The 25,688-nt window shown below is 45.0% G+C and overlaps 2 protein-coding genes across 3 annotated transcripts in view; one reads left to right on the top strand and one right to left on the bottom strand.

Annotated features, from left to right (window-relative positions):
- The window catches only part of LOC101825059 (solute carrier family 4 member 1 adaptor protein), a 29,215-nt gene extending 15,359 nt beyond the window's left edge, over positions 1 to 13,856 (bottom strand). For both annotated transcript variants that reach the window (XM_040730812.1, XM_040730814.1), the window contains exons 1-8: positions 13,164 to 13,856; positions 12,751 to 12,946; positions 10,809 to 10,931; positions 7,769 to 7,829; positions 7,235 to 7,374; positions 4,944 to 5,104; positions 4,246 to 4,315; positions 3,521 to 3,707 (exon numbers count right to left, since the gene is read on the bottom strand). In XM_040730812.1, coding sequence (XP_040586746.1) covers positions 3,521 to 3,707; positions 4,246 to 4,315; positions 4,944 to 5,104; positions 7,235 to 7,374; positions 7,769 to 7,829; positions 10,809 to 10,931; positions 12,751 to 12,946; positions 13,164 to 13,826 — 1,601 coding nt within the window. In that variant the 5' untranslated portion in view covers positions 13,827 to 13,856. The remainder of the gene's footprint in view (positions 1 to 3,520; positions 3,708 to 4,245; positions 4,316 to 4,943; positions 5,105 to 7,234; positions 7,375 to 7,768; positions 7,830 to 10,808; positions 10,932 to 12,750; positions 12,947 to 13,163) is intronic.
- A 222-nt stretch (positions 13,857 to 14,078) lies between these two features.
- Positions 14,079 to 24,535, top strand: Supt7l (SPT7 like, STAGA complex subunit gamma). The gene is made up of 6 exons (XM_005073562.4): positions 14,079 to 14,232; positions 15,945 to 16,043; positions 17,401 to 17,906; positions 20,339 to 20,663; positions 21,503 to 21,740; positions 23,149 to 24,535. Exons 3-6 carry the CDS (start codon positions 17,494 to 17,496, stop codon positions 23,409 to 23,411), a joined length of 1,239 nt encoding a protein of 412 aa, XP_005073619.1. The 5' UTR covers positions 14,079 to 14,232; positions 15,945 to 16,043; positions 17,401 to 17,493; the 3' UTR covers positions 23,412 to 24,535.
- The last annotated feature ends 1,153 nt before the right edge of the window (positions 24,536 to 25,688 follow it).

The raw sequence follows: 25,688 nt of genomic DNA, 5'->3' as shown, positions 1-25,688 counted from the left end.
CTGCCTCCCGAGTGCTGGGATTAAAGGCGTGCGCCACCAAGAGTAGAGATTTTCTTTAGCGGCTTTATTGCAATACAATTTTTTTATGTTTGGTTTTGGCTTTATCTATCTATCTATCTATCTATCTATCTATCTATCTATCTATCTATCTATCTATCTATCTATCTATCCTTATGGGCATAGGTGTTTTGCCAATGGTGTTGGGTCCCCGAGGACTGGAGTCACAGATAGCTGTGAGCTACCATGTGGGTGCTGGGAATTGAACCCAGGTCCTCTGGAAGAGCAGCCAGTGCTCTTAACTGCTGAGCCATCTCTCCAGCCCTGATTTTGGCTTTGTGGCAGCCACCACTACTATCTGTCAGGTCTTAAGACAACAGTCTCACTCTACAGCCCAGAGTAGCTTGGAACTCTAGTGCAGATGGCCTCAGACTTTAGACCCTCCCCCCCTAAGTTCCCCTCATGCTAGAATTACAGATGTGGACCACCATGCCCAGTCTGCAATAAAATGTGATATGGTTTTCTAGTTACTTATTAGTTAAAGTTAAAACTGTTATCACACAGTCATAATTTTAGACCTAAAACACTATGGCTCCTTGGTGCAAGAGTCTCCTTTTCTGTTTTAAAGAAATATATATATATATCTGAGCCTGAGCCTGACAGTGGTGGCATTCGTCTTTAATCAGGAGGTAGAGGGAGGATCTCTGTGAGTCCAAGGCCAGCCTGGCCTACAGAGTGAGCTCCAGGACAGCCCAGGCCACACGGAGAAACACTATCTTGAAACACTGCCCCCCCAAAAGAAATATATATATGAACAGCAAGTTTGCTCACACATTCATAGCTTAAAAAGTATAAAGAAGAATTTATATAGGGTCAGGTCTCCCTCAGCTGCTGTCTTCCAGTCACCCGGTTCCTTTCCCCAGAGACAACAGATGCAGTCAGCTTTTTATAAATATTTCCAGAGACAGAACAGCAGACGCCACTTGGAGCCTCTCAGAGTCCCTCTAACAAAATGACTAGCTTCTGGGGATACTGGATCCTAAGGTCTATATTGCACCCCCTGGTCAGTATTGGCGTGGGGAGGGTAAAGTCCAAGGCCCTGGCCGCTATGACATCTTTGCCCAGCTTGTTCCCTGCCCCTTCCTCTACTTCAGTACAGATTTCTCTGGAGAGGCTGAGAGTAATCTTTAGTAAACCACTTGAAACAGATCCCCACCCCAGAGGCTATTTGTGAGGAGCCTGACTGAACAGACAACAGACATACATAAGTTAACTCCTCACCTACAGATCTTCCCTCCACACAGACACAGTGCACGCTGTTCTAATAGCTAATACATCTTTTACTACTTAATGCATTTTGATAACAATTCCACATTTCACATAAATAATTGCTTCTTTATCCTAATAGCTACAGGGTATTCTATTGTATAATCTATATTTAACCCAGTCCGTGATAAGCATTTATGATTGCTCACATTTTGCTATTATAAACAATATAATATATATTCATCATTTTCTAACTGTGTAAAAGACAAGATTCTGGAAATGGGCAAGCATGGTGGTACACACCTTTAATCCCAACACTCAGGACTCTGAGTCTGAAGCTAACCTGGTTTATATAGAGAGTTTCAGTCAAAACAACACAAACAAAAAAACTCTATAAATGAACTTACATTTCTTCCTTCCTTTTTTAATTCAGTATTGGAAACTGAACCCAGACAAGCACTCTACCATTGCGCTATATCCCTGGCCCTAAATGTTTATTTTTTTTCTTTTCCTCCTCTTCTTTTTTGTTTTGTTTTGGTTATGTAGGGGGTTGTTTTGCTTTTTTTGAGACAGGGTGTCACTATGCAACCATGGCTAGACTGAAACTCAGAGAGATCTGCCTACTGATTCTTTTGCCTTTACCCTCAATACTGGGATTATAGGAGTGAGTACACTACCACACCCAGGTCTTTGTGTATATGTATGTGTACATATTCCATTTTTTGTGACTTGTCAGTTGATGTCCTTTGGCCACTTATATTTTGTCTTTTTTGTTTTTTGTTTTTTGTTTTTCGAGACAGGGTTTCTCTGTATTGTTTTTTGGACCATGTCCTGGAACTCGCTCGATAGGCCAGGCTGGTCTCAAACTCACAGAGATCCGCCTGCCTCTGCCTCCCGAGTGCTGGGATTAAAGGCGTGCGCCACCACCGCCCAGCACGGCCACTTATATTTTGGATGACTGATTATCTATTACCTTGCATAGGATTTCTCCGTGTAACTTTGTAGACCAGGCTAGCATCAAAAATCACAGAGATCTGCCTATGGTGGTGGTGCACACCTTTAATCCCAGCACTCAGGAGGCAGAGGCAGGCAGATCTCTGTTCCAGGATACCTACGGCTACACAGAGAAACCCTGTCTCAAACAAACAAACAAACAAACAAAAAACTCATAGTAGTCTAATGAACCAAGAATCCATATTGTATCCAAGGAAAATCCTTAGCAATCTATATTTCACAAACAGTCCTTCTATTCTTAAAGATTGTCTGTACCAGGATTATGATGCATGCACACACGCACGCACGCACACAGGCACACGCTCACATACAAAATAATGAAAAAATACAAAGCAAAGTAATTATGCAGTTATTAAATACAATGATAAGTAGGACTAGATATGGAGACACATACCTATAATTCCAGAATTTGAGAAGTAAAGGCAGGATGTAATCATGTTTTAATTTATACACACACCCTCTGGGTAAATCTGACAGGAGTTGGGGGGGGGGAAGGGGAGTTGGATATGATAAAGAAAATACATTATATGAAATTCTCAAAGATTTAATAAAAATATTACTGAAATTTTCTTTAGAAAATTCAGTATTAGGCTGGAGATAGTTCAGTGGGTAAAGATGTTTGCCACCAACTCTGCTAGTCTAAGTTCAGTTCCAGAACCCAGATGACAGAGAGAAGCAACAGCCAAAAGCAGCCTCCACATATACATGCTAAATAAATGTAAAAATAAAATAGAAGTTCGGTCACTTGGGCTACAATAACCTGTTTGAGACCAGGCTGGGCCATGTGTGATACTGTCTCAAAAACAAATTTTATTTTAAACTTTTTAAAAGTAATTTATTTTTATTTTATGTTCACTGATGTTGCCTACATGTATGTCTGTGTGAGGCTGTCAGATCTTTTTTTTTTTTTAAGATTTATTTATTTATTATGAATACAACATCCTGCCTCCATGTATGCCTGCACACCAGAAGAGGGCACCAGATCTCATTATGGATGGTTGTGAGCCACCATGTGGTTGCTAGGAATTGAACTCAGGACCTCTGGAAGAGCAGTCGGTGCTCTTAACCTTTGAGCCATCTCTCCAGCCCAAGGCTGTCAGATCTTGAAGTTATAGACAGCTGTGAGATGCCGCATGGGTGCTGGGAATTGAACCTGGGTCCTTTGGGAGAGCAGTCAGTCCCCTTAACCACTGAGCCATCTTTTCAGCCCCACAATTTTTTTTTTCTAATTAGAACTACTTACTTTTTTAGTTCTGGGATCTCCGCTGGCTTTACAAGTTTTATTAACCCTTTCAGCCTCTGTTGTTCTTTCCTTAGTTCAAAAGTCCTCAGGTGAAGTTTCTTCCGAGACACACCATCTAATGTGGTCCCTGATTTCATTTCTGACATGAATGCATCTAAAGAATCCTGAGACGATGACTCTGACAGAGCTGTCCAAAAAGGAATAATACGTGTTTACAAAGACGTGTTAAAGTTCAGTCAAATCATCCACAGAGGTCATAATATAAACCAGCACGTTATGGGTGTGTGAGACCTTAGGAGGTCATTGAGGCTTCAGTCCCTAAACTATTAAATAAAAAGAAAGTAAACCAAGCAATCTTTAACGCTTTTCTAGCTTTACAATCTTATACTGTGGGGCTGAAGAAATGGCTCAGCAGTTAGCAGCATTTGCTACTCTTGCAAAGGTCCTGGGGTTCAGTTCCAGCATCTACATGGCATCTCACAATCTTCTTTAACTCCAGTTCCAGGGGACCCAGTGACCTCTTCTGGCATCCATGTACCAGACACATGTGGTACACAGACATGTATGCAGGCAAAACACTCATAAAAACATGCATAAAATAAAAGGCTATATTGCTCCTTAAAAATATCTCCAAAGCCTGAATCTTTCAGTGCAAGCCAATGCCTAGCATGATTCGCACACACTGATATGACAGGTGCTCAGTAACTACTAGCTGACAGTCTTACCTTTGCTTGAAGCCTTGAGCCTCTCAGAAATTTCAGAGAGTTCCCTTTCAGCATCATTTAGCTTTGCAACCTAAAGGCCCAAATCAACAGGATTAGCAAATGTGTTCCTTCTTATCACCTTCCTATTATAAGTTTTAAGATAATTAATTCAGAACTCCACCTAAAGTGGCACCTGGTGGAGTTGATATTCCATTTGCTTACTTTATTCTAGCTGAACTAATTTTAGAATTAAAGAACTCAAATAGAATGTGTTACTGAAACACTCAAGACATTTATTTTCATCAATGAGTCAAAAGGTAGATGTTGGATGTTTTAAGCTACATATGCTGTTAAATCCATTTCATGGCAATTTCATGGAGGTTATGCCATTCCAGACTAAAACGACACTATTCTTCTTAAGTCTCTTAAATGCCAGAGCTTTAAATCAGGTTCACTCTGGACATCCAAACTTGGAAACTTTGCTTTGCTTTTTGGGGAAGAAGCACCATATCCAAAGAATGTTCACTAACAGATCAATACAAACCTAGAAGAAAGTCTGCATTAGTGAGTAAACTCTTTTTCCCACCAACTTGAATAAAACTAGTCATTTGTTACCATTGAACTTCGAGATCACAAAGTAGTAGCCCAGCACTAGACTTCCATACTGTTTTTAGAAGTTATAATGAGCATAAAAACAGCTACTTCTATAAATAACTTGCCAGTGACTCAAACGTTTCTGGCTTCTCATCCATCTTCCCAGCCTTCTTCATCCGGTTCAAACGCTTCTTCTCAACCAGGCCAGTTCGGTCAAGGAACGTGTCATCATCACTGTCATAGAAATCCTCATCTTCCCAGTTCTTGGCTTTCCGTTTCCGAGATACTAGAAAGAAAACGATTCATAATTAAGGTTTTGTAGTTTTTGTTTTAGAGAAACAGAGAGGGGAGGGGAGAGAGGGAGGGAGGGAAGGAAAGGGAGGCAGGGGGGAGGAGAAAGAGAAGGAGGGCTGGGTATACAACTCAGTTGGCAGGGTGTGCCTAGTATGTACAAGGCCTGGGTTTGATCTCCAGCAGCACCTAACTAGGTGCAAGGGAGTCCACCTGTGACCTCAGCACTTGGGAGGTAGAGATAGGAGGGTTAGAAATTCAAGGCTATCCTTGGCTACATAGCAAGTTTGAGGCCAGCATGGTATACACAAGACCTAGTCTCAAAAAAGAGAGAGAGAGAGAGAGAACAGGAAAGGGGAAATAAGTTGGATAAGGGGGCACTTATCATGCCACTTATATGAGGTACCTAAAGTAGTCAAATTCTGTGCTAAGAAGATGGCTTAGCCGATAAAGTACTTGCCTCATAAATATGAGGACCCATGCAGATGCTGGGCAGGTGTGGAAGTGCGCTGTATCCCAGCGCATGGAAGACTGAGAGACAAGGGATCCTCAGAGCAAGCTGGTCAGCTAAACAGACTCAGCTCAGGGCTCAGCAGAAGAGTCTACCTCACCATAGAAGGTGAGGAATGACTGGAGAGGATGCTTAGCATCAACCTCTCTCCTCCACAGAATGGAGTCTCAATGGGCTGGGAGGTCGGAGAATGGAGTTAAGGTTCACAGGATACAGATGTACCAGGGGTAATGAAAAGTTCTGAGCTGGACAGTGGTGATTACATAAGTAAACTTAGTATCACTAAATTACAGTATTTTTAATTTTTTTATTTCCCCCCTTAATTATAGTATTTTTATGTTACATATATTTTACAACTATAAAAAATTAAAACAAAGCTGGGAGTGGTGTTGCACACCTTTAATCTTAGCACTTGGGAGGCAGAGGCAGGCCAGCTTGGTCTACAGAATGAGTTTCAGGACAACCAGAGCTATCCAGAGAAACTCTGTTTCAAAAAACAAAAAAAGTCAATCAGTAAAACAGAAGATGAGGCTGGAAAGATTGCTCAGTGGTTAAGAGCATTAGCTGCTCTTCCAAATGGCCTGGCTCAATTTCTAGTACCCACATGAAGGCTCACAACTATCTGTAACTTAAGTTCTAGTGGATCCTCATACACGCAGGCCAAATACTAACATACATAAAAATTAAATGAATAAAAAAATTGCTTAAAAAATAAGAAGATAGCCGGGCGGTGGTGGTGCGCGCCTTGAATCCCAGCACTCGGGAGGCAGAGGCAGGCGGATCTCTGTGAGTTCGAGGCCAGGCTGGACCGATAGCCTCCAAAACAATACAGAGAAACCCTGCCTTGTAAAAACCAAAAAAAAAAAAAAAGAAGATAATAAGAAGACCACTAAACACAGAAATAAATCAAGGAATCGGAAACTCATACATGGACCAGGATTGCCTTGAACTGCAACCATCCTCGTGTCTGCCTTGCAAATTTCAGACATGCTACCATGTCCAGCTCCCAGGATCCACATTTTCTGTTGTTGTTTGTTTCTTTTTCAAGACACGGTTTCTCCATGTAGCTCTTGCTTTCCTAGAACTCACTTTGTAGACCAGGCTGGCCTTGAGTTCACAGAGATCTTCCTGATTCTGCTCCTGAGTGTTGGGACTAAAGTTGTATGCCACCACCACCTGACTTAGTTTTCTACCCAGGATTAGTTAATCCACCACCAGGATTTAGCTTCCTAAAAGAATATTCACTGAAAATGTCTAAGATAGCCGGGCGTTGGTGGCGCATGCCTTTAATCCCAGCACTCGGGAGGCAGAGGCAGGCGGATCTCTGTGAGTTCGAGGCCAGCCTGGTCTACAGAGTGAGTTCCAGGACAGCCTCCAAAACAATACAGAGAAACCCTGTCTCGAAAAAACCAAAAAAAAAAAAAAAAAAAAAAAAAAAAGAAAATGTCTAAGATAACATAAACAACTGCCTTAGGATGTTGAGAGAGGGAACGTTTCACTTAGGAAATTCTGTACAATTTACACATTACCGATGTAAAGAGATTACACAACCCTTTGCATTACATTTTCCTGCTTTGATTTAAAAAAAAAAAGGCTTCACATCTTCATACTGACCTGCTTCCTGCCGCAGCAACCCCAATGTATCAAGGATCCGACAAGCTTCCAGTGAACACTGTATCATTGCTTCTTTTTTCTTTCCTGAGTGAATGGCCTCGGCCACCAGCTGTTTACCAGTTGAGTCATCTACAGGTAATCTGCACGGGTTCACAGGGAGTTACAGCTCAGCAGTAAGCCCTGACTCTCATGAAAACAAGCTCTCACGATGCCATGTTTCCTCAGATGGCGTTTCAGTCAATTTCATTCTGTCTTGCCAAGGTTGAACATCGTATCATTTCCTCCCACTTGTATTCATTTCACCCCAGATCCCAGTGCCACTAAACTACAAAGGCACAAACTTGGTAACAGCCTAAAATGCAGAGTACAGTTACTCTTGGGGATGTTCTCTGCAACCACATGTTAACTTGAAATTGGCCACTTCCCGTTACAGACACAAACAAGAAAAGAATCCATGAGCTCAGTATTTAATAGGCAGAAGAAAGAGGAGTCCCACAAAACAAGACCCTGTCTCAAAACGAACAAAAAACATACCTCACCCTGCAGAGCCAGGTACTGTGCCCCTGCTCATCAAACTCATACTCTAACTCTTCTCCTGCAAAAAGAAGAACAATTTTTGTAAGATCTAAACATTACAGGTTGAAACAATAAGAACAACAGTTAAAGGCACCAAGTTTCACTAACACAACAAGCACTAAATTTCAATACATTTCACTTATTCTTAAGGACATCATCTGGAAATAAGACTAGAATGAATGTGACATGAAAAAAGAAATAATATCAAACCAGAAAATCAACTCAGCAGGGCCTGGTGGCATTGTCATTTGTTTGTTTTTTCAAGATAGAGTTTCTCTGTATAACAGCCCTAGCTGCCCTGGAATTCACTTTGTAGATCAATCAGGCCTGCCTCTGCCTCCAGCAAGTGGTGGCACAGACTCTTAACCCAGCTACACAGGAGACTGTTGCAGGGAGATCAAGTTCAAGGCCTGCCAGAGCTACAGAGTGAATTCAAGGCCAGCCTACACAAGTTAGTGAACCCTGTCTCAATGACAAAACAAAACCACACACAGCTGAAAACACAGCTAGACTCAGGTGTGGTAGCTCATGCCTATAATCCCAGCACTCAGGAAGGAGACACAGGAGGATCACTGCAAGTTCAAGGCTAACCTGAGTTACACTGAGAGTTTGAGTCTAACTTGGGCTAGAGTGACCCGTGTGCAGACTCGGGGGCTTCCTCAGTCATCCACCTTCTGTTCACTGAGTCAGCAACCCATCAATTCAGCGAGGCTGTCTAAGCAATAAGCACCAAAGCTCCATCTGTCTCTCTGCCTCCCAAGCACCAGGCCCAGCCTTTTAATGTAGGTTTTGGAGATCCAAAGTCAGGTCCTCCTGCTTCTGCAGCAGGCACCTTATTGACTGAGCCTTCTCCCCAGCCCTAATTTTATACTTTCACAGGTACAGTTGGTTTAGAAGCATAAACACACATTTTGTTGTTGCTGGCCTCAGAGTTTCTAGGCTGGCCTTGAACCTACGTAGACACGCATGACCTTGAACTCCTGATCTTCTTGTCTCCACTTCCTAAAGTACAGCAGGCATCAACCACCATGCCTGACTAGAAGTATAAATATTATGTGCTGAAAGCAGTTAGTTCATATATATTTCCAGTTACATACACATACACACACACACACACACACACACACAAAGCATTTTTTTCCTTATTGGTATTCAACCAATTGCAGATTGAAAAAACACTGTCTAGGGGCTGGAGAAACAGCTCAGCAGTTAGGAGCACTGACTGCTCTTCCAGAGGACCCAGGTTCAATTCCCAGCACCCACATGGAAGCTCACAACTGTCTGTGACTGCACTTGCAAGGATCAGACATCCTCACACAGACATACATGCAGGCAAAACACCAATGCACATAAAAACTAAAAAAAGAAAGAAAAGAAGTCAGGCAGTGATAGCACATGCCTTTAATCCCAGCACTTTGGAGGCACAGTCAGGCGGGTCTCTGTAAGTTCAAGGCCAGCGTGATCTACAGAGAGAGTTACAGTACTGTAGAAGGAAAACAATGCCGCCATTAACCATGTGACTTACTAGAGGCGCATACAGATGAGGTAATAAAAGAGCGGTTTACCACACCGCTAACCACACCCACTTTAGGCATGACTAAAGACTTATACGGAGTAAATACGTACGTAGGTGGTGAACTACATCACTAGCCAGGCCCGTTTTTGGGCATGGCTAGGGGACATTATGGGGGAAGGTATAAAAAGATTGAACAACAGAAGTCTTGGTCTCTTTTTCCGGCTTTCAGCTTGTTTGGTATCATGTGAGTAATTTCTACAATACTTAGTTTTACTTTCAGTAAATGTGCCGTTTATCATTACAGCATCACAATACAGCCAGGGATACAAAGAGAAACCCTGTATAGAAAAACAAAACAAAAAAGAAAAAAGAAATAAAGAAAAAACTATCTGCTTTGAGCAAGTACACTTCCGTCATTAGTCCCTAAAAACACAGTATAATGGACCATTTGCATAGATTTACAGTATATTACATATTGTAAATAATCTAGAGTTATGTTTAAAGTATATGGGAAGCTATATGTAGTTTTTATGCAAATACTATGCTACTTGATACAGAAATGTGAACATCTTCAGATCTTGGTATCTTCAGAGGATATTGGAACCAATTCCCCCAAAAGCCCTGTGAATACTATGAATGTGTAAATATATCCATAGAATATGAATATAAGGCCGGGTGGTGGTGGCGCACACCTTTAATCCCAGCACTCGGGAGGCAGAGGCAGGGGGATCTCTGTGAGTTCGAGGCTGGGCTGGACCGACAGCCTCCAAAACAATACAGAGAAACCCTGTCTTGTAAAAACCAAAAAAAAAAAAAAAAGAATATGAATATAAGAATAAATATGCATCAGTGTTCTCTCAAAGTATATCTGCTGAAACAACTCTCCCTGAGAACTTTCTTATCGCATGAAGTAAAAATCTGCACTAAGAACTGAAAAGACGAGGGGCTGTAGGGGAAGCTTCAGGTGGCACATGCTTGCAGTTCCAGCCCCGGAGACACAAGACAAGAGGATCCTTGGGGGTCAGAGGCCAGCCTGTCTAGTGTGATTAGTGAGCTCCAGGACAGAGAACGGGGTTCCTATGAGGTAGCTGGTGCTTCTGAGACCTCAGGTCTTCCAGGACACACACATTAAAAAGTACTGACTATAAAAGGCCATGTGGATTAGAAACAACAAATTCTAAGGCTGTTTCGTTTCCCTACCACTAAGTCCAAGATCTTTTGAGAAGAATGTGTTAAAAGTATTTCTTTAAGATGAAAAGAAAGACAGACAAGAGTTTTACTATTTTCAAAATAACCCTTGTGGCTGGCAGTGGTATAGAGAGCAGTTTCCTAGCACATACCCAGGGTTTGAGCCTCAGCAGAGCCAAAGAAACTGGTCACAGGGCAAAAGCCGAACTAGGATGTGGCTCCACTTAAAGCCCTAGGCAGCAGCACGGCTGTGAGCACTTCACTGTGGGGCCAGGACTTCATTTACTTACATACCTTCCCGGTCAAAGAAGCCTTGGAGAGCCTTCTTTGGATCCTTTATATAAAATGCCTCCCGGTCCTGCTGAAACTCCAAGGCAATGGGGTTCTCCTCTGCCTCGTCCTCCACAGCATCCTCTCCTGCGGGGACAAGAACAAAGATGAGAAGAGGATGTGAATGACATGCACGGTCCTTCTAGACCGAGTGCGGGTACAATTAGAAGAGCTGGCACGGTGACACACACCTGTAATCAGTATCCAGGAGGCTGAGGCGGGGGACCCTACGTTCCAGGGTGTCTGACCACACACACACACACACACACACACACACACACACATACACACCTATATTTGAAAGTGATTAAAAGAAAGATATTTGATGGCATGGGATAGAACAACCACAAATTATAAACAACTTTTAGTTTTCTAAATTACAAGACAGGCAAGACTTGTTTCCACGGCAATTCATTTTCTTGTCATCACGTTAAAGACAACATTTACTTACTATGATTTGAAAAAGCACTGAGCTCTTTAGCCTACCCTTCTTTCTCTCCTACTCAGGTCTTACTCATTGATTCCAAAATAATTTCTTAATAATTCTCCTGTCTGCCAAACAGACCCTTAAAATCAACAGTCTCTGTACTGAACATGTGGCCACTGTGAAGTCTCATTAAGACTACTTTTCCTTTCCTTCACGTTCCAACTTGAAGTTCTCCTTTAAAAAGGTATAAAGTGGGACGGCAGGTAAGATCCCTGCTGCCAGGCTTGACCTGCTTTTGATCCTTGGGACCCAAACAGTAGAAAGAGAAAACCAACTCCTACAAGTTGTCCTCTGACTGCCACAAGCACACCATGCCCTCCAACACAGACACGCAAAAATCAAATAACCCAACTTAGAGTTTCCAGAAGATCCACATCAGCACTGCCCAGCGGAAGTACGAATGTTATCAGTGTGAAAATGAATTTGCTATTAGCTACTCTAAAATGGTCATTCCTTCATAATCGACACAAGACAATGATAGCAAATAATTTAATTCTTTTTTCACTATCTTTGAGATCCTGTGAAGTCCGCACCTAGAAGACCTTCTAGTTTGGATGAGCCAGTGAGACATACAGATAACACCTACCCCACTGAACAGCACATGTCTAAGTCACCAGTGACTGATCCCCTTTCTGACGCGAACTCTAGCATGCTAATGGTTTCTAGCTTACTCTTGACACTTTGCACAGTAAGTTTGTATTTACTCTGTCATCACATTTGTATCTACAGGCCACACACATGCAAGTGCCATGGTGCACATGGAGGTCAAAGGACGACAACTTGTGGAAATCCATTCTCTCCTTCTACCATGCGGGTCCCAGGGATCAAACTTTGGTCATCACAGTTGGCAGCAGACACCTTTACCCGCTGAGCAGTTTCATCAGGCACAACTGCTTTCTTTTCTGGTTTTTGAGACAGGGCCTCTCTATAATGTAGCTCTGGCTGGCCTGAAACTCCATACGTAGATCAGGCTCACAACACCCTGTTATCCTCTAACTTCTATCTTTCCATAGACCCGAGCATCCATCCTTCAAAATGTTTGGTGCTTGTGGATATATTTAATGGTTTCTTGAATTTTGTATACTTTGTAAAAATGGCCTGAAAGGTGAAATATCAAGTGCTAGTTCTTAGTCAAAGGAATGAAGTAAATTTTCCATGCCCTCTAGAGATGTGTGTGTCTATGTGTGTGTTTAAGTGATGAAAGCAATAAGCAAACTGTATGGTGAGAAAGTGTATGTACATTGTCCACCATTTAAGTTTTCTACATCACTAAAGTAGTGATCCTGGGCTTTGTTTACTGTATTCGCAAATGATGTTTGTCCTACATCTATATCAAAGAGCCATGAAGAGCTGCATGATGAAAAGCATGTAAGGGCAACGCTAGTAACGGACGCAGAACTTTCACCTGCAAAATCTTACCCATTCCCCACGTGCAGCCCACGTCATCATCTTGAGTGCCAGTATTCCTCTTCCCCTCGGTGGTATCTGTTTCCTCTCCTTCATCTGAGTCTTCACCCAACATCTTCTTCTCCAATAACATCTGTTGCTGTCTGCGCAGTTCCTTCAACTGTGTCACTGTTAACTCAGATTCAGCCTCTCGGTCTTCCTCTGGTCCCTAATGAATCAAGCGGGAAATACATGGATTCAGGAATGGAAAATTTATTTTCCCAGATACAATGCACACAAGCCTGTGGGTCTGGACTGATCCCTATGCTTTTGTCACTGGTGACTGGGAGAATCCTTTTTTTTTTCTCTCAAGTGAACCGACCTTAAAGAAAGGCATAATTCCCAGCATAGTGAAGTCCCAAGAGTCTTTAGATTTTTCTACTTACCTGAAGGATAAAGAGGCGGGTGCTGCCTCCAAAGCGAAAAACGTGCCCAACGTGGACTCTACAGTAAGTGCGGGGCGGGATGCGAGTCTTGTTGAGGAAAGTGCCATGGGTACTTCCCAGATCATAGAGATAGAAGCCCTGCCCATGATCCTCAGACTCTCCGTCGGGATCAGACCCCCGGTGCTGTAGCACCGCATGGTACCGAGACACGGAAGGATGCTCGAGGCATACGTCGCAGCTAGCAAGCCTCCCGAAAAGGCAGCAGCTCGTCCCTTTCAAGGTGCGGGTGCCGAGGATGGTGCCACCCTTCAGGGTTTCGAGACTGTAGGGGGCCGTGGCTGGGCTGCCCCACGATGGTTCTTGGTATGGGGGAGGCCGGGCTGGACCGCCGGGAGCAGCAGCTGCCCGCGGGGATCGGAGCTGCTCCCCGGGCGGACTCCCAGAACCCTCGCGGTCCGGTTGAGGGGATGGGACCTCGGGCTCCGGACAGCCAGGGTCCAGCAGCCCCGTGGGACATTCCTTCTGCACATCCTCAGGGACTGAGGGACTGGAGGCTGGAGCCTTACTCCGCACGGCTGGAGGCACCGGCAAAACAGGCTTCTTGAACTCGCTACTGACTTCCTGAGGCGCGGGCGCTTCAGCCTGAGAGGCAGTATCAGCCATCCTCAGCCTGGTGCGACCTCAAAATGTGTCCCCTCCGGAACCCAGACCGCTCGCCCTCCACGTTCCCGCGCGCGTCTCTCCTCCCCAGCCTCCTGCCGATTTTCTGGGCGGCAATATGAGAGTTCCTCTTTCAAGACTGACCGAGTTGTAAATTTGTGAATATCCCTAAAGGGGGGAGTCACAACACCAGGAAAAAAAAGCTATCGTGGTTTTGTGCAGAACGCGGACATTTTTAGGCGTTGCAACCGGCTTGTAATAACTTCCTGTGGCATAGGGAGCTTGAAAGGAAGCGCTTCCGGCAGCCTTGGCCCATTAATCAATAAACTAGCCTCCTAGGCTGGATCTAGTCGTCGCCTCGACCCTGTCAGAGTCGGACAGCCGCGTAAACCGCTCCTGGCCCACGGCGGTGAGTATTTGCGCCTTATTGTCGGCTTCAGGTCCAGAGTTCGCCCGAAATCAGACTTCGTAGGATCCTGTGATTGGCGCCTACGCCTACTGATGGTAACCACGGAGCCCCGACCCTGCACCTCCCGAACTTAGACTTGATACCCCTTTTACTCCTTTTATGAAGGCAGGGATGAGGGCAATTTCTAGTTAGTTAGCACATTCTTTCACTATTCTCGGAGCGAACTATTGAGGCAGCAGGTTCAATGACTTTATGAACCTGGGCATTGAACCCCTATTTTCTCTTTCACCCTTTGTATTTATGACATTGTCATGACACTAGGACACGACTTCCACATCTGAAAAATTAGACGTAGTAGTGTTCCTTTTTTCCACAGGATTGTTGGAAATCTGAACTAAAGAATAGTTCATATTGAACCTCTTTACAGATGCCTAGACACTATACCAAGATGGTAGCTGCAGCAGGTAGGAGAAAGCAGCTGATTAAGTCACTTAAAGTCCAGGGATAAAGCCGGGCGTTGGTGGCGCACGCCTTTAATCCCAGCACTCGGGAGGCAGAGGCAGGGGGATATCTGTGAGTTCGAGAACAGCCTGGACTACCAAGCGAGTTCCAGGACAGCCTCCAAAGCCACAGAGAAACCCTGTCTGGAAAAACAAACAAAAAAAAGAGTCCAGGGATAAATGCAAACTGATGTGATACTACAAAGAAAGGATGTGTATTGGGGGATGGTGGTTTCAGTTATATTACAGAACAAATTCAAGTCTGATAAAAATATAGAGGGTGGCAGAGGATTCCTGACAGAGGACACAACTCAAAAGAGTCAATTATGAAAATGTCTGATGTTCCCAAGAGGTTGAGTAGTAAGGCTGGAGAAAGGGATCAGCGGTTAGCAGTGCTTACTGCTCTTCCAGAGGACCTGAGTTCAGTTCCCAGCATCCACATCAGTCAGCTCACAACCGCCTTTAACTCCAGCTCCACAGAGATCTGATGCCCTCTTCGGGTCTCCTTGGGACACATACATACATACATGCATAACAATGTCATGCTACTCAGTTTCTTCTCTGTAAAATTTTTTACACTTATTTTGTATGTGTGTTTGGACGTTTGTATGTAGAGGTCAGAGGACAACTTGTGAAAGTCAGTTCTCTCCTTCCTCCATGGGGGTTCCAGGGACTGAACTCAGGTTGTCACCTTGGCAACAAGTGCCTTTACCAGCTGAGTCATCTAGCTGTCCCTCAATTTATTCTCTTTACCAAGATTTTATTTTACTTTTGTTTTTCAAGACAGGGTTTCTCTGTGGCTTTGGAGGCTGTCCTGGAACTCACTCTGTAGACCAGGCTGGCCTCGAACTCACAGAGATCCGCCTGCCTCTGCCTCCCGAGTGCTGGGATTAAAGGTGTGCGCCACCAACGCCCGGCTTTATTTTACTTTTTCTTTTTTTGTTTTGGTTTCTCTGGAACTCTTTCTGTAGACTGGGCTGGTTTTGAACTCACAGAGATCCACCTGCTTTACTCATAGAGTAAAGGTGTGCATCACCACTGCCAGGTCTAAGATTTTACTTTTATTGTTGCGCATGTATGTATGTATGATATTGTTAGAACTAAGATCATTTAATCCAGGAAGCCCCTCTGTGAGCCCATACATGCCTTTAGAGTAGCAGTTAGTGCATGCTACTAAACTGAAATATTGTGTTTCTGTTTCTCTCACCTCAGGACAAAGAGTTTGCACCTTCACACAATGTCTGGTGTTCAGTGGGTGTGTACTGAACCTGGAGTCATATAGGCAATGAAGAGGCAAATTGGAGACACAGCGTAAGTTTCACTGAATGGCAAACCATGGAATTCTGACTTTCTCCAAGAGACAACAGGATGCATTCAACTGGGGTTTGTCTGAGACAAAGAGGCAAAACAGGAAAGCAGGCTGGAGGCCTGGCTCAGTGACAGAGCACTTGCCTAGACTGTGTGCAGTCTCTGTGCCATACAAAGAAAGGGAGAGCAAACCCAGCACGGTCAGACTCTGGGAAGCATTAGAGGAAGGAATACTCATCAGAAGGCAGCTGAGGTCAGCTCAGTCTATACCGTACTGCCATTGCAAACATGAGGATCTGAGTTCTATCCCCAAACCCTTAGAAAAAACCCAGGTATAGTTGCACACGCTTATACACTTAGTTCTGAGGAGGCAGAAACGGGTGGATCCCTGGAGCTCACTGGTCTAGAATGATCAGCAAAACCTTAGGTTCCAGTGAGAGGTCTGTCTCAAAAAGCAAGATAGATGATAGCTGAGGATCAACTCCGTCTGGCCTCTGGCCTCCATGTGCGTGCATACACAAGGTAATCTGTTGTATTCTTCCATATGTCCCAATTGGGAAGCCTAAGGCTAGATTAAAGGTTCAGGGATGTTTCCACCAGGACAAATTAAAATATACTCAGGCACGGCATAGAATAAGAAAGACCTGTTGGTATTTTTTGTTTGTTTGTTTGTTTATTTATTTATTTATTTTTATTTTTCCAGACAGGGTTTCTCTGTATTGTTTTGGAGGCTGTCCTGGCACTCGCTCTGTAGACCAGGCTGGCCTCAAACTCAAGAGATCCACCTGCTTCTGCCTCCCGAGTGCTGGGATTAAAGGTGTGCGCCACCAATGCTCCACCTTTTGTTTATTTTTCAAGATGGTGTTTCTCTGTGTAGCCCTGGCTGTCCTGAATCTCACTCTGTAGACCAGGCTGCTGGCCTTGAACTCAGAGGTCTGCATGCCTTTGCTTCCAGAGTACTGGGACTAAAGGCGTGCACGACCACATCGGCTACCTGTTGGTGTTTTTAATGATACTCTTGAAATACTCCTGGCTTCTTATTTAAGTTTCATGCTTTGTAAAGTGTTTAGGATTAGGTGTGGTGAATATTCTGGAAATGAATTAGTGAAGTGAAATAGGCCATGTATGCCAGTGTCCCAGACGCCATTGCTGCTATTCATCCACTAATGACTCGAATGCTCTTTTGTCCTTCAGTTGAAGAGGAATTGTCATTGTGTGATTGGCATCTGACAATTATTTTTCTCCTAATTTTCTCAAGGAGAACATGGTTTGTCCCAGAGTTTTGCTAACACCTTTTACAAAGTGATCTTAACTTGCTTTTTATATAATAACTGCCTGAACTTCATATTTTTCACTACAGAAGCCTATGATCTACAATTGCCAGAGGCTTAAACACATTACCTTAGGGTATCATCTACATTAAACCCGAGAGCTCTTCTCTACTTGCTCTAAAATGTTGAGATACTGGGGAGAGATACCAATCCCATCAGGACAGACCAACAGAAGCTCCTTCGATCTGCTCCCACGGGAGTTCCGCCTGGTGGAAGTCCATGACCCACCCCTGCACCAACCCTCAGCCAACAAGCCCAAGCCCCCCACCATGCTGGACATCCCCTCAGAGCCGTGTGGCCTCACCATCCACACCATTCAGTTGATCCAGCACAACCGACGTCTTCGCAACCTCATTGCTACAGCTCAGACCCAGAACCAGCAACAAACGGAAGGTGGAAAGGCTGAAGAGAGTGAGCCTCTTCCCTCTTGCCCCGGATCACCTCCTCTCCCTGATGACCTCCAGCCTTTAGATTGTAAAAATCCCAACGCACCATTCCAGATCCGGCACAGTGACCCAGAGAGTGACTTTTACCGGTAAGACAAAGCGTTGCTATGTTATCTGTTTCTTAAGTGTCATGTGTATCCCATGTGGTTGTCCATACCCCCACACCTCCACCCTCTGTTAAGCTTACAGGAGCTTTTCCACTTCTGCATGAGGAAACAGAGGGCGTGAGTGATTGACTTGCTAACGTTAGTGGAATGTCTCGAGTGTTAGTCCAAATCTTCAGAATTTAGAGTCTGTAGTTTTTAATTTTTCTAATACAGTAAGCATTTATTGAGTGCCTGCTAGTGACAGACATTTTACTAGACATGAAGTAATACACTGATACATAGAAGGTAAAAAGTGGGCTGGGGTATCGCTCAGTGGTAGAACAGTGGCCTAGCAATAATAATAAGAAAAACCCTGTGACAGTCAGCACCGCAGTACCAGTCACATTTTTTAGGGTAATATAGTCTCATTCAACACAATAATGTTGTTGATCCTATTAAATTCATGGTATTACTATAGTCTTACAGTTTTTCTTGTCAAGACTCTGTTTTAATTGTTAACGAGAACAGTCGCTTAGTCACTAAGGTGGTTGATGAAACTCTGTGTTCTGTCTCCGGAACCATGTAAAAAGGCCAGGCATTTATAATCTCAGCACTGGGAAGACAGAGACAAACATCCCTGAGACTCTCTAGCCAGTCAGCAAACCCCTTTGGTGAGCTCCAGGCCAAGGAGAGACTCAGCCTTAAAAATACAAGGCAGTAAGGCTGGGCGGTGGTGGTGCAAACCTTAATCCCAGCACCCGGGAGGCAGAGACAGGCGGATCGCTCTGAGTTCAAGGCCACCCTGGTCTACAGAGTGAGTTCCAGGACAGCTAGGGCTACACAGAGAAACCCTGTCTCAACACCCCCCCCCAAGAAATACAAGTCAGTAGCTGAAGAGATTGATTAGTCAGCAAAATGCTTGCCATGAGAACCTGAGTTTGAGAACCCAGTTAAAAAGCATGTGGTGTGAGCTGGGCGGTGGTGGCACACGCCTTTAATCCCAGCACCAAAAAAAAAAAAAAAAAAGAGAGAGAGAAAAAAGCATGTTGTGCATAAGTTCATATGGTTTCAAGCTGTGTATGCTTTGGGGCTGGAGAGATGGCTCAGAAGTTAAGAGCACTGGCTGCTGCTCTTCCAGAGGTCCTGAGTTCAGTTCCCAGCACCCACATGGTGGCTCACAACCATCTGTAACGAGATCTGGTGCCCTCTTCTGGCATGCAGGCAGAATATTGTATACTTAATAAATAAAATAAATTTATTTAATAAAAAAAAAGTTCATATACAAGCTGTAGCTCAGTGGTAGAGCACGTGCCCGCCCTGGGTTCAGATCCCAACTCTACAAGGGAAAAACAAAAGTTCATATATTGTTCAAATCAAGTGATAGTAATTTGCTCTTTATTAGGCATTTCTGATGCTTTTAACCTTTGGCCATGGACATATTAGATGAAAAGTTAGTTGCTGTCTTCTTTCTCAACTATCCGTGATTTACAGTGTTGCTATTGAGCAGTTATAGTTAAATGCATGAGTGGCTGGCTCTTCCGGCACAGGGCGTGGTGACAAAGGATAGCAATTTTCTTCTCTGCTTTATTTGTATTTACAAAATAAGCTGCTTTGCCAGAGGGAGGCAGAAGGCCGATAAGAAATGTTCAGAGGGCTGGGCGTTGGTGGTGCACGCTTTTAAACCCAGCACTCGGGAGGCAGAGGGCCGATAAGAAATGTTCAGAGGGCTGGGCGTTGGTGGTGCACGCTTTTAATCCCAGCACTCGGGAGGCAGAGGCAGGTGGATCTCTGTGAGTTCGAGGCCAGCTTGGTCTACAAAGTGAGTTCCAGGACAGCAAGGACTGTTTTTTGTTTTTTGTTGTTTTGGTTTTTTTTTTTTTTTTGAGGCAGGGTTTCTCTGTGGCTTTGGAGGCTGTCCTCCAAAGATCCGCCTGCCTCTGCCTCCTGAGTGCTGGGATTAAAGGCCTGCGCCACCAACGCCCAGCGGCAACAAGGACTATTACACAGAGAAACCCTGTCTGGAAAAAACAAAAAAAGAAAGGAAGGAAGGAAGGAAAAGAAATGTTCAGAGGGGTTGGAGAGATGACACAGGGTAAGAACACTTGTTGCTCTTAGAGAGGACCCGGTCCTATCCCCAGCACCTACATGGCGGCTCACAGCTGTGTAACCCCGGTCCCTGAGAATCTGGTGTCTTAATTATTCTCCTGTGCTGTTTATTTTAGACATGCATTACCTGTTCAAACTGTGTACCTGGGGGCGAGGGTTTCAGGGGTATGACTTTGGGTTGCTGACACATACCTTGAGAAGAGCAGGATGAAGGTGACGTTTTCCTGAAAAGGTGGGCCAGCGATTACTGGAATTGTAAAACTCCCAGGGAGACAGGTTGGTCACCCCTTGCAAGTAAACAAATAACACTACCATGTCTCCACTTGCAGTGGAAAAGGAGAACCAGTGACTGAGCTCAGCTGGCACTCCTGCCGACAGCTCCTCTACCAAGCAGTGGCCACGATCCTGGCCCATGCAGGCTTCGAGTGTGCTAATGAAAGTGTCCTGGAGACCCTAACTGACGTAGCTCATGAGTACTGCCTTAAGTTCACCAAGCTGCTGCGCTTTGCCGTGGACCGGGAGGCCATGCTGGGACAGACCCCTTTCCCTGATGTCATGGAGCAGGTTTTCCATGAAGTGGGCATTGGCAGCATGCTCTCGCTCCAGAAGTTCTGGCAGCACCGCATCAAGGACTATCACACTTACATGCTGCAGGTGAGGCGCCTGGGAGAGGAGGGCAAACGTGCCAGTCTGGGGGTGGTCAGCAGAGACCACAGCTGGAGCTCGGCGCAGGGCAAGGATGTCAGTCTGGGGGTGGTCAGCAGAGTCCACACCTGGAGCTCGGCGCAGGGCAAGGATGTCAGTCTGGGGGTAGTCAGCAGAGTCCACAGCTGGAGCTCAGCGCAGGGCAAGGATGCCAGTCTGGGGGTGGTCAGCAGAGACCACAGCTGGAGCTCAGCGCACTTGGAGCTGAGTGAATTTAACCCACTCTTCTCACTGCCTGTTGGTTCTCTGCCCTCACACTGGCCCAGGGAGATGCTTAGTGGTGTCCGGGTGCCTGGCCTTGCACACCCTAGGCGTGCACCCCCACTGGCCCGCACGCCCAGCCCTAGAAGTAGCAGTTTTAGAATTCATCTTTCAGGCTGGCTCAGTTAGTAAAGTGTTTCCCTCAAAAATGTGAGGACCTGATTTAGATCCCTAGAACCAGTGAGAAAGCCAGGTGTGGTGTGGAATCCCAGCAATGGTGAGATGGAGGGCGGAGACGGGGACTCCTGGAGTTCACTTTCTCAAACAAAAAGTAGAAGCACCTGAGGAAAGACAGCTGTGGGGAATCTTTGACCTCCATACACATGCACTCAGCATGTGTGCATGCATACACACCACACACACACATGTACATATTCATGTACACCTACCAAAAAGAAAGGAAAACAAACCGAAGTGCAACCCATCTGCTAACTTGTACTCTGAGGGTTCTCCCTCGGTTACCACAAGTTGACTATCCAATCTAATTCTAAAATATCCTTGGAAAATTAACTCTTGCTTGCCAACAGATTAGTAAGCAGCTGTCTGAAGAATACGAAAGGATTGTCAACCCTGAGAAGGCCACGGAAGACACTAAACCTGTGAAGATCAAGGAGGAACCTGTGAGCGACATCACGTTTCCGGTCAGCGAGGAGCTGGAAGCTGACCTTGCTTCTGGAGACCAGTCCTTACCCATTGGAGTCCTCGGGCCTCAGAGTGAGCGCTTCCCATCCAACCTGGAGGTGGAGGCTTCGCCACAAGCTTCGAGTAAGGAACAGAGTGCATTCGTTTGGATTCTAGTTCTGTCCATCTGGGCTCGTACCGACACTTTAGAATCAATCTAGAATGTGGGAGAAAAGCAGCATGCGTGGGCAGAAGGAACGGTGCTGGAACAAACAGCTGTGGTGAATCCTGTACGGTACACTCTGGTGTAAGTAGCTGTCTCCTTGATAGAGACGTCCACCAAATTGCAGACACAGGGAATGAAACTGTTCCACCTGTGTCAATGAGCTGGTCTCTTGTAGGTTATAGCTGTGATGACATTAGGAACCTGGGCAGTTGGCTTGTTACTTTTTTATTTTTAGGCAATTATATTTTTATTTGTTCATTTCGTTGCTGAGATAGTCTAGGTTGGTCAGAAATACAAGTCTTCCTGCTTCAGCCTCCCTCATGCTGGGATTACTGTATATACTGCCCACTGCCTGCTTCATTACCTGAGTCAGTTAAATTGCAAATTAGTTTGGATACTTACTTGTTTACAAACATAAATGCATAAAAAATTAAATATCAAATCCTCAAATGTGGCCCAAACAAAATGAGACCAGTGTTAGACATGCTGAAGAGAGGCTTTTCACCAAGGAAGAGGTGACAGTTAACAGCAGAGCTGCCTTACCAGAATACAGAGAAGTAGGGGACACTGGGGACCGTGTCTCTTGTCAGAAGGGACAAGCGTGGAACTGATGTCAGCATCTTGTAGTACCATAGTACTCAAAATGCAGGAGAGGCCCAGAGAGATTCTCAAAAGGCAAGAAAATAAGACCACCCCATGAAAAGAAGGAAAGTGAGTTAGGGAGATAGCCCAGTGGGTAAGAAAACTTGTTGTGTATTGTGTAAACATGAGGACCTGAGTTTGATTCCCCAGAACCCATGCAAAAGGTATGGATGGCTGTGTATGTAGTCTTGACATTGAGAAAGGACACAGGTGATCCTAAAGGCTTGCTGGCCAGCCAGCCTTGGGAAAACAGTGAGTTTTCAAGGCAGTAAAACAACAACAAAAGAAGATACTAGCATCCTTCTCTGGTTTCTGCATGCATATGGATGGGCACACATACCTACAGGCTTATTTGTATAACACACGTGAGCGCACACACAGACACACACACACGGGAAGGACAAGGCCTGGAACTATACCTTTGAATATAATTGTCCGCCCAGTTTTACTTTCCTGATATAGAGAAAATGGGGATGGGTGAGTAGGTGAGGTGAAGGAAAGAAAAATGAAAGTAGAAAGGAAGTTGGTAATTTGGGAGTGACGTAAACTAACGGTGCCATCCTCAATCCACGTGTGGAACAGCAATGAAAACAGCGCAGAGGACGCCATCAGCCCTGGATGGGATATTCACTTGTTCTCTGCGGCTCAGCCCGGGGCTCACGCTTTCTTTCCCTTTGTTTCTAGGTGCAGAGGTAAATGCTTCTCCTCTGTGGAACCTGGCTCATGTGAAGATGGAGCCTCAGGAAAGTGAAGAAGGCAATGTGTCTGCACATGGGGTGTTGGGCAGCGACGTCTTTGAGGGACCAATGTCAGGCATTAGCGAAGCGGGGATCCCTCAGAGCCCCGAGGACTCGGACAGCAGCTATGGCTCCCACTCCACTGATAGCCTCATGGGGTCCTCCCCCGTTTTCAACCAGCGCTGCAAGAAGAAGATGAGGAAGATTTAACTGCAAAGGCCACTCCCAGTCCAGACGTACATCAGCAGAAAACCTTGATGTTTAGAGTTTCCATAAATGGTGATTGGATTCTAATTCTTTTTTTTTTTTTTTCTGTTTTTACGAGACAGGGTTTCTCTGTATTGTTTCGGAGGCTATCAGTCCAGCCCGGCCTCGAACTCACAGAGATCCGCCTGCCTCTGCCTCCCAAGTGCTGGGATTAAAGGCGTGCGCCACCAACTCCCGGCGGATTCTAATTCTTAAACACGTTGGGCTTTCCTAATTTCAGAGAACAGGCTCTTAGCCTGGTTACATTTCATTTTAGAGTCGTTTTTGTACTTTTTCAGAACAACTAAGCCACTACTCACAGACAGATTGTGATAATGGCAGGAATCAGACCAAAGCACTGTCCCCAGCTGTTCTTTTACTGTGTGCCAACACACATTTCTTGAGCGCTCCCGTCAGCCATGCCTCTGACACAATTGAGAAGAATCATGCCACTCTGATATTCCCTGAGGAGGTGCAAAGCTGAGATGTTCTGCTTAAACATCAAAGCTTGAAGATTCATGTAAATATATGCCATTATAGATGTCAGGTTTTCATTAATTTATTCTGGGTCAAGTCACTGGGAATCCAGTAGTAATGCAGGAAATACCTAAGCATAACAAAGGTCATCATAAGTCATGTTCCCAAACTATTTTTGCTAATGAGAAGCCTGTAGTGACAGCTGTTATCCCACAATTCTTCCTTTCCTAGGTTATTCCATCCAGCTTCATCCTTTCTACTTTTAGTATGCTTTCTGCTGATAAAAGATTTTCAAATAATTTTCTCCAAGCACATTTTCCAACTGCTCATTTTCTCCTTTGTGAAGGATGCAAACAGGACATGCTACAGTTGCTGGATGGGCAGCCTTTGGTTTGTTTCAGGTGGTTCTTGTTTATTTGTTTTGTTTTCTTTAAGAAGACATTTGAGGAGCCGGAGAGATGGCTCAGTGGGTGAAGACACTTGCAGCTTGAGTTGGGACCCACATGGTGTAAGAAGAGAACAAGGACTGATTTCTCCAAGTGGTCTATGGCCCACACGCATGCCATGGTGCATGCCTGAGCACACACATAAATTACTTTTGAAAAAAGTCATTTGAGTTATTCCAGTTCTTTTTAAAATTCTCCGACCATTTCATACATGTGCATGGTTTCCCTTCTTCCGAACAAGACTCCCTGCCCCTCTTTTATATCTGTGTGTGTGTGACCCACAGTTTATCAGAGTTGCCTCAAGTGTGGGTGACAACTTACTAGAGCAAGAGCAACTTAGCAGCAGCTACTCACTGAGGCAAAGGACACCCCCTCTCTCCCTCACAGACCCCCGGAAGGGTGGGGCCTCAAGGGTGTCAGCTCATCAGGATGAAGCCTTGGCAGGCCTAGCTTGTGCAGGTCTTGTACAGACAACACTGCTGCAGCGTTCATGAATGAAGTGGCTACATCACATCTAGAAGGTATCTTTTTGCTGCGCATCTCCCATCCTCTGGTTCTTACATTCTCACCCCCTTGTATGATGTTCCCTGAGCATGGGTGGGGTGGGGGTCATATAAATGTCCTAATTGGCACTTCACCATCACACTTGGGCTGATGCCCACTGCAGTAAGTCCCAGGGAAGGTCAAACACAGCACCGATGTCAAATGGTAAACGGGTTTAGGCCAGAGGATGGGCGTGCTCCCTTCCTCAAATGCCAAACCAAGGTTGGGGTGAGCTCCCTGTGTTTCAGGGTTTATTATGTACATGTGTGCTAGTACATGGTATGTGTGGGGACATGTATGGGGAGGCCAGAGACAACGGTGAGCAGTCAGTTCTCTCCTACCTTCACACAGGCTCCAGGGACAGAACATGGCATCAGGTTGACATAGCACGTGCCTTTAACCAACCCATCACACCATCCCAGCTTCAGGGTATCTAAAGATGATCACTTCATGTATCCTAGACTGGCGTCCTACAGTCCTCCTGCCTCATGAAGTTATAAGTATTTTAATGTTTTATGAATTTGCAAATTAATCCTTAGCACTCTTAAAATCTACCCTGTTTTGAGCCGGGCGTTGGTGGCGCACGCCTTTAATCCCAGCACTCGGGAGGCAGAGGCAGGCGGATCTCTGTGAGTTCGAGACCAGCCTGGACTACCAAGCGAGTTCCAGGAAAGCCTCCAAAGCCACAGAGAAACCCTGTCTCGAAAAACCAAAAAAAAAAAAAAAAAACTACCCTGTTTTGATCTTGGTTTTCATTAAGTGGCCAACAGGCAGC

This window comes from Mesocricetus auratus, unplaced genomic scaffold (genome assembly GCF_017639785.1).
Source record: "Mesocricetus auratus isolate SY011 unplaced genomic scaffold, BCM_Maur_2.0 Super-Scaffold_100024, whole genome shotgun sequence".
NCBI classification, from domain to species: Eukaryota; Metazoa; Chordata; class Mammalia; order Rodentia; family Cricetidae; genus Mesocricetus; species Mesocricetus auratus.
This window is presented reverse-complemented; position numbering and strand designations above follow the sequence as displayed.

Coding starts and splice junctions, on each gene's coding strand:
- Supt7l (XM_005073562.4), top strand. CDS start 17,494: ATGTTGAGATACTGGGGAGAGATACCAATCCCATCAGGACAGACCAAC. Junction 20,664..21,502: donor ATCACACTTACATGCTGCAG/GTGAGGCGCCTG, acceptor GCTTGCCAACAG/ATTAGTAAGCAGCTGTCTGA. Junction 21,741..23,148: donor GGCTTCGCCACAAGCTTCGA/GTAAGGAACAGA, acceptor CTTTGTTTCTAG/GTGCAGAGGTAAATGCTTCT.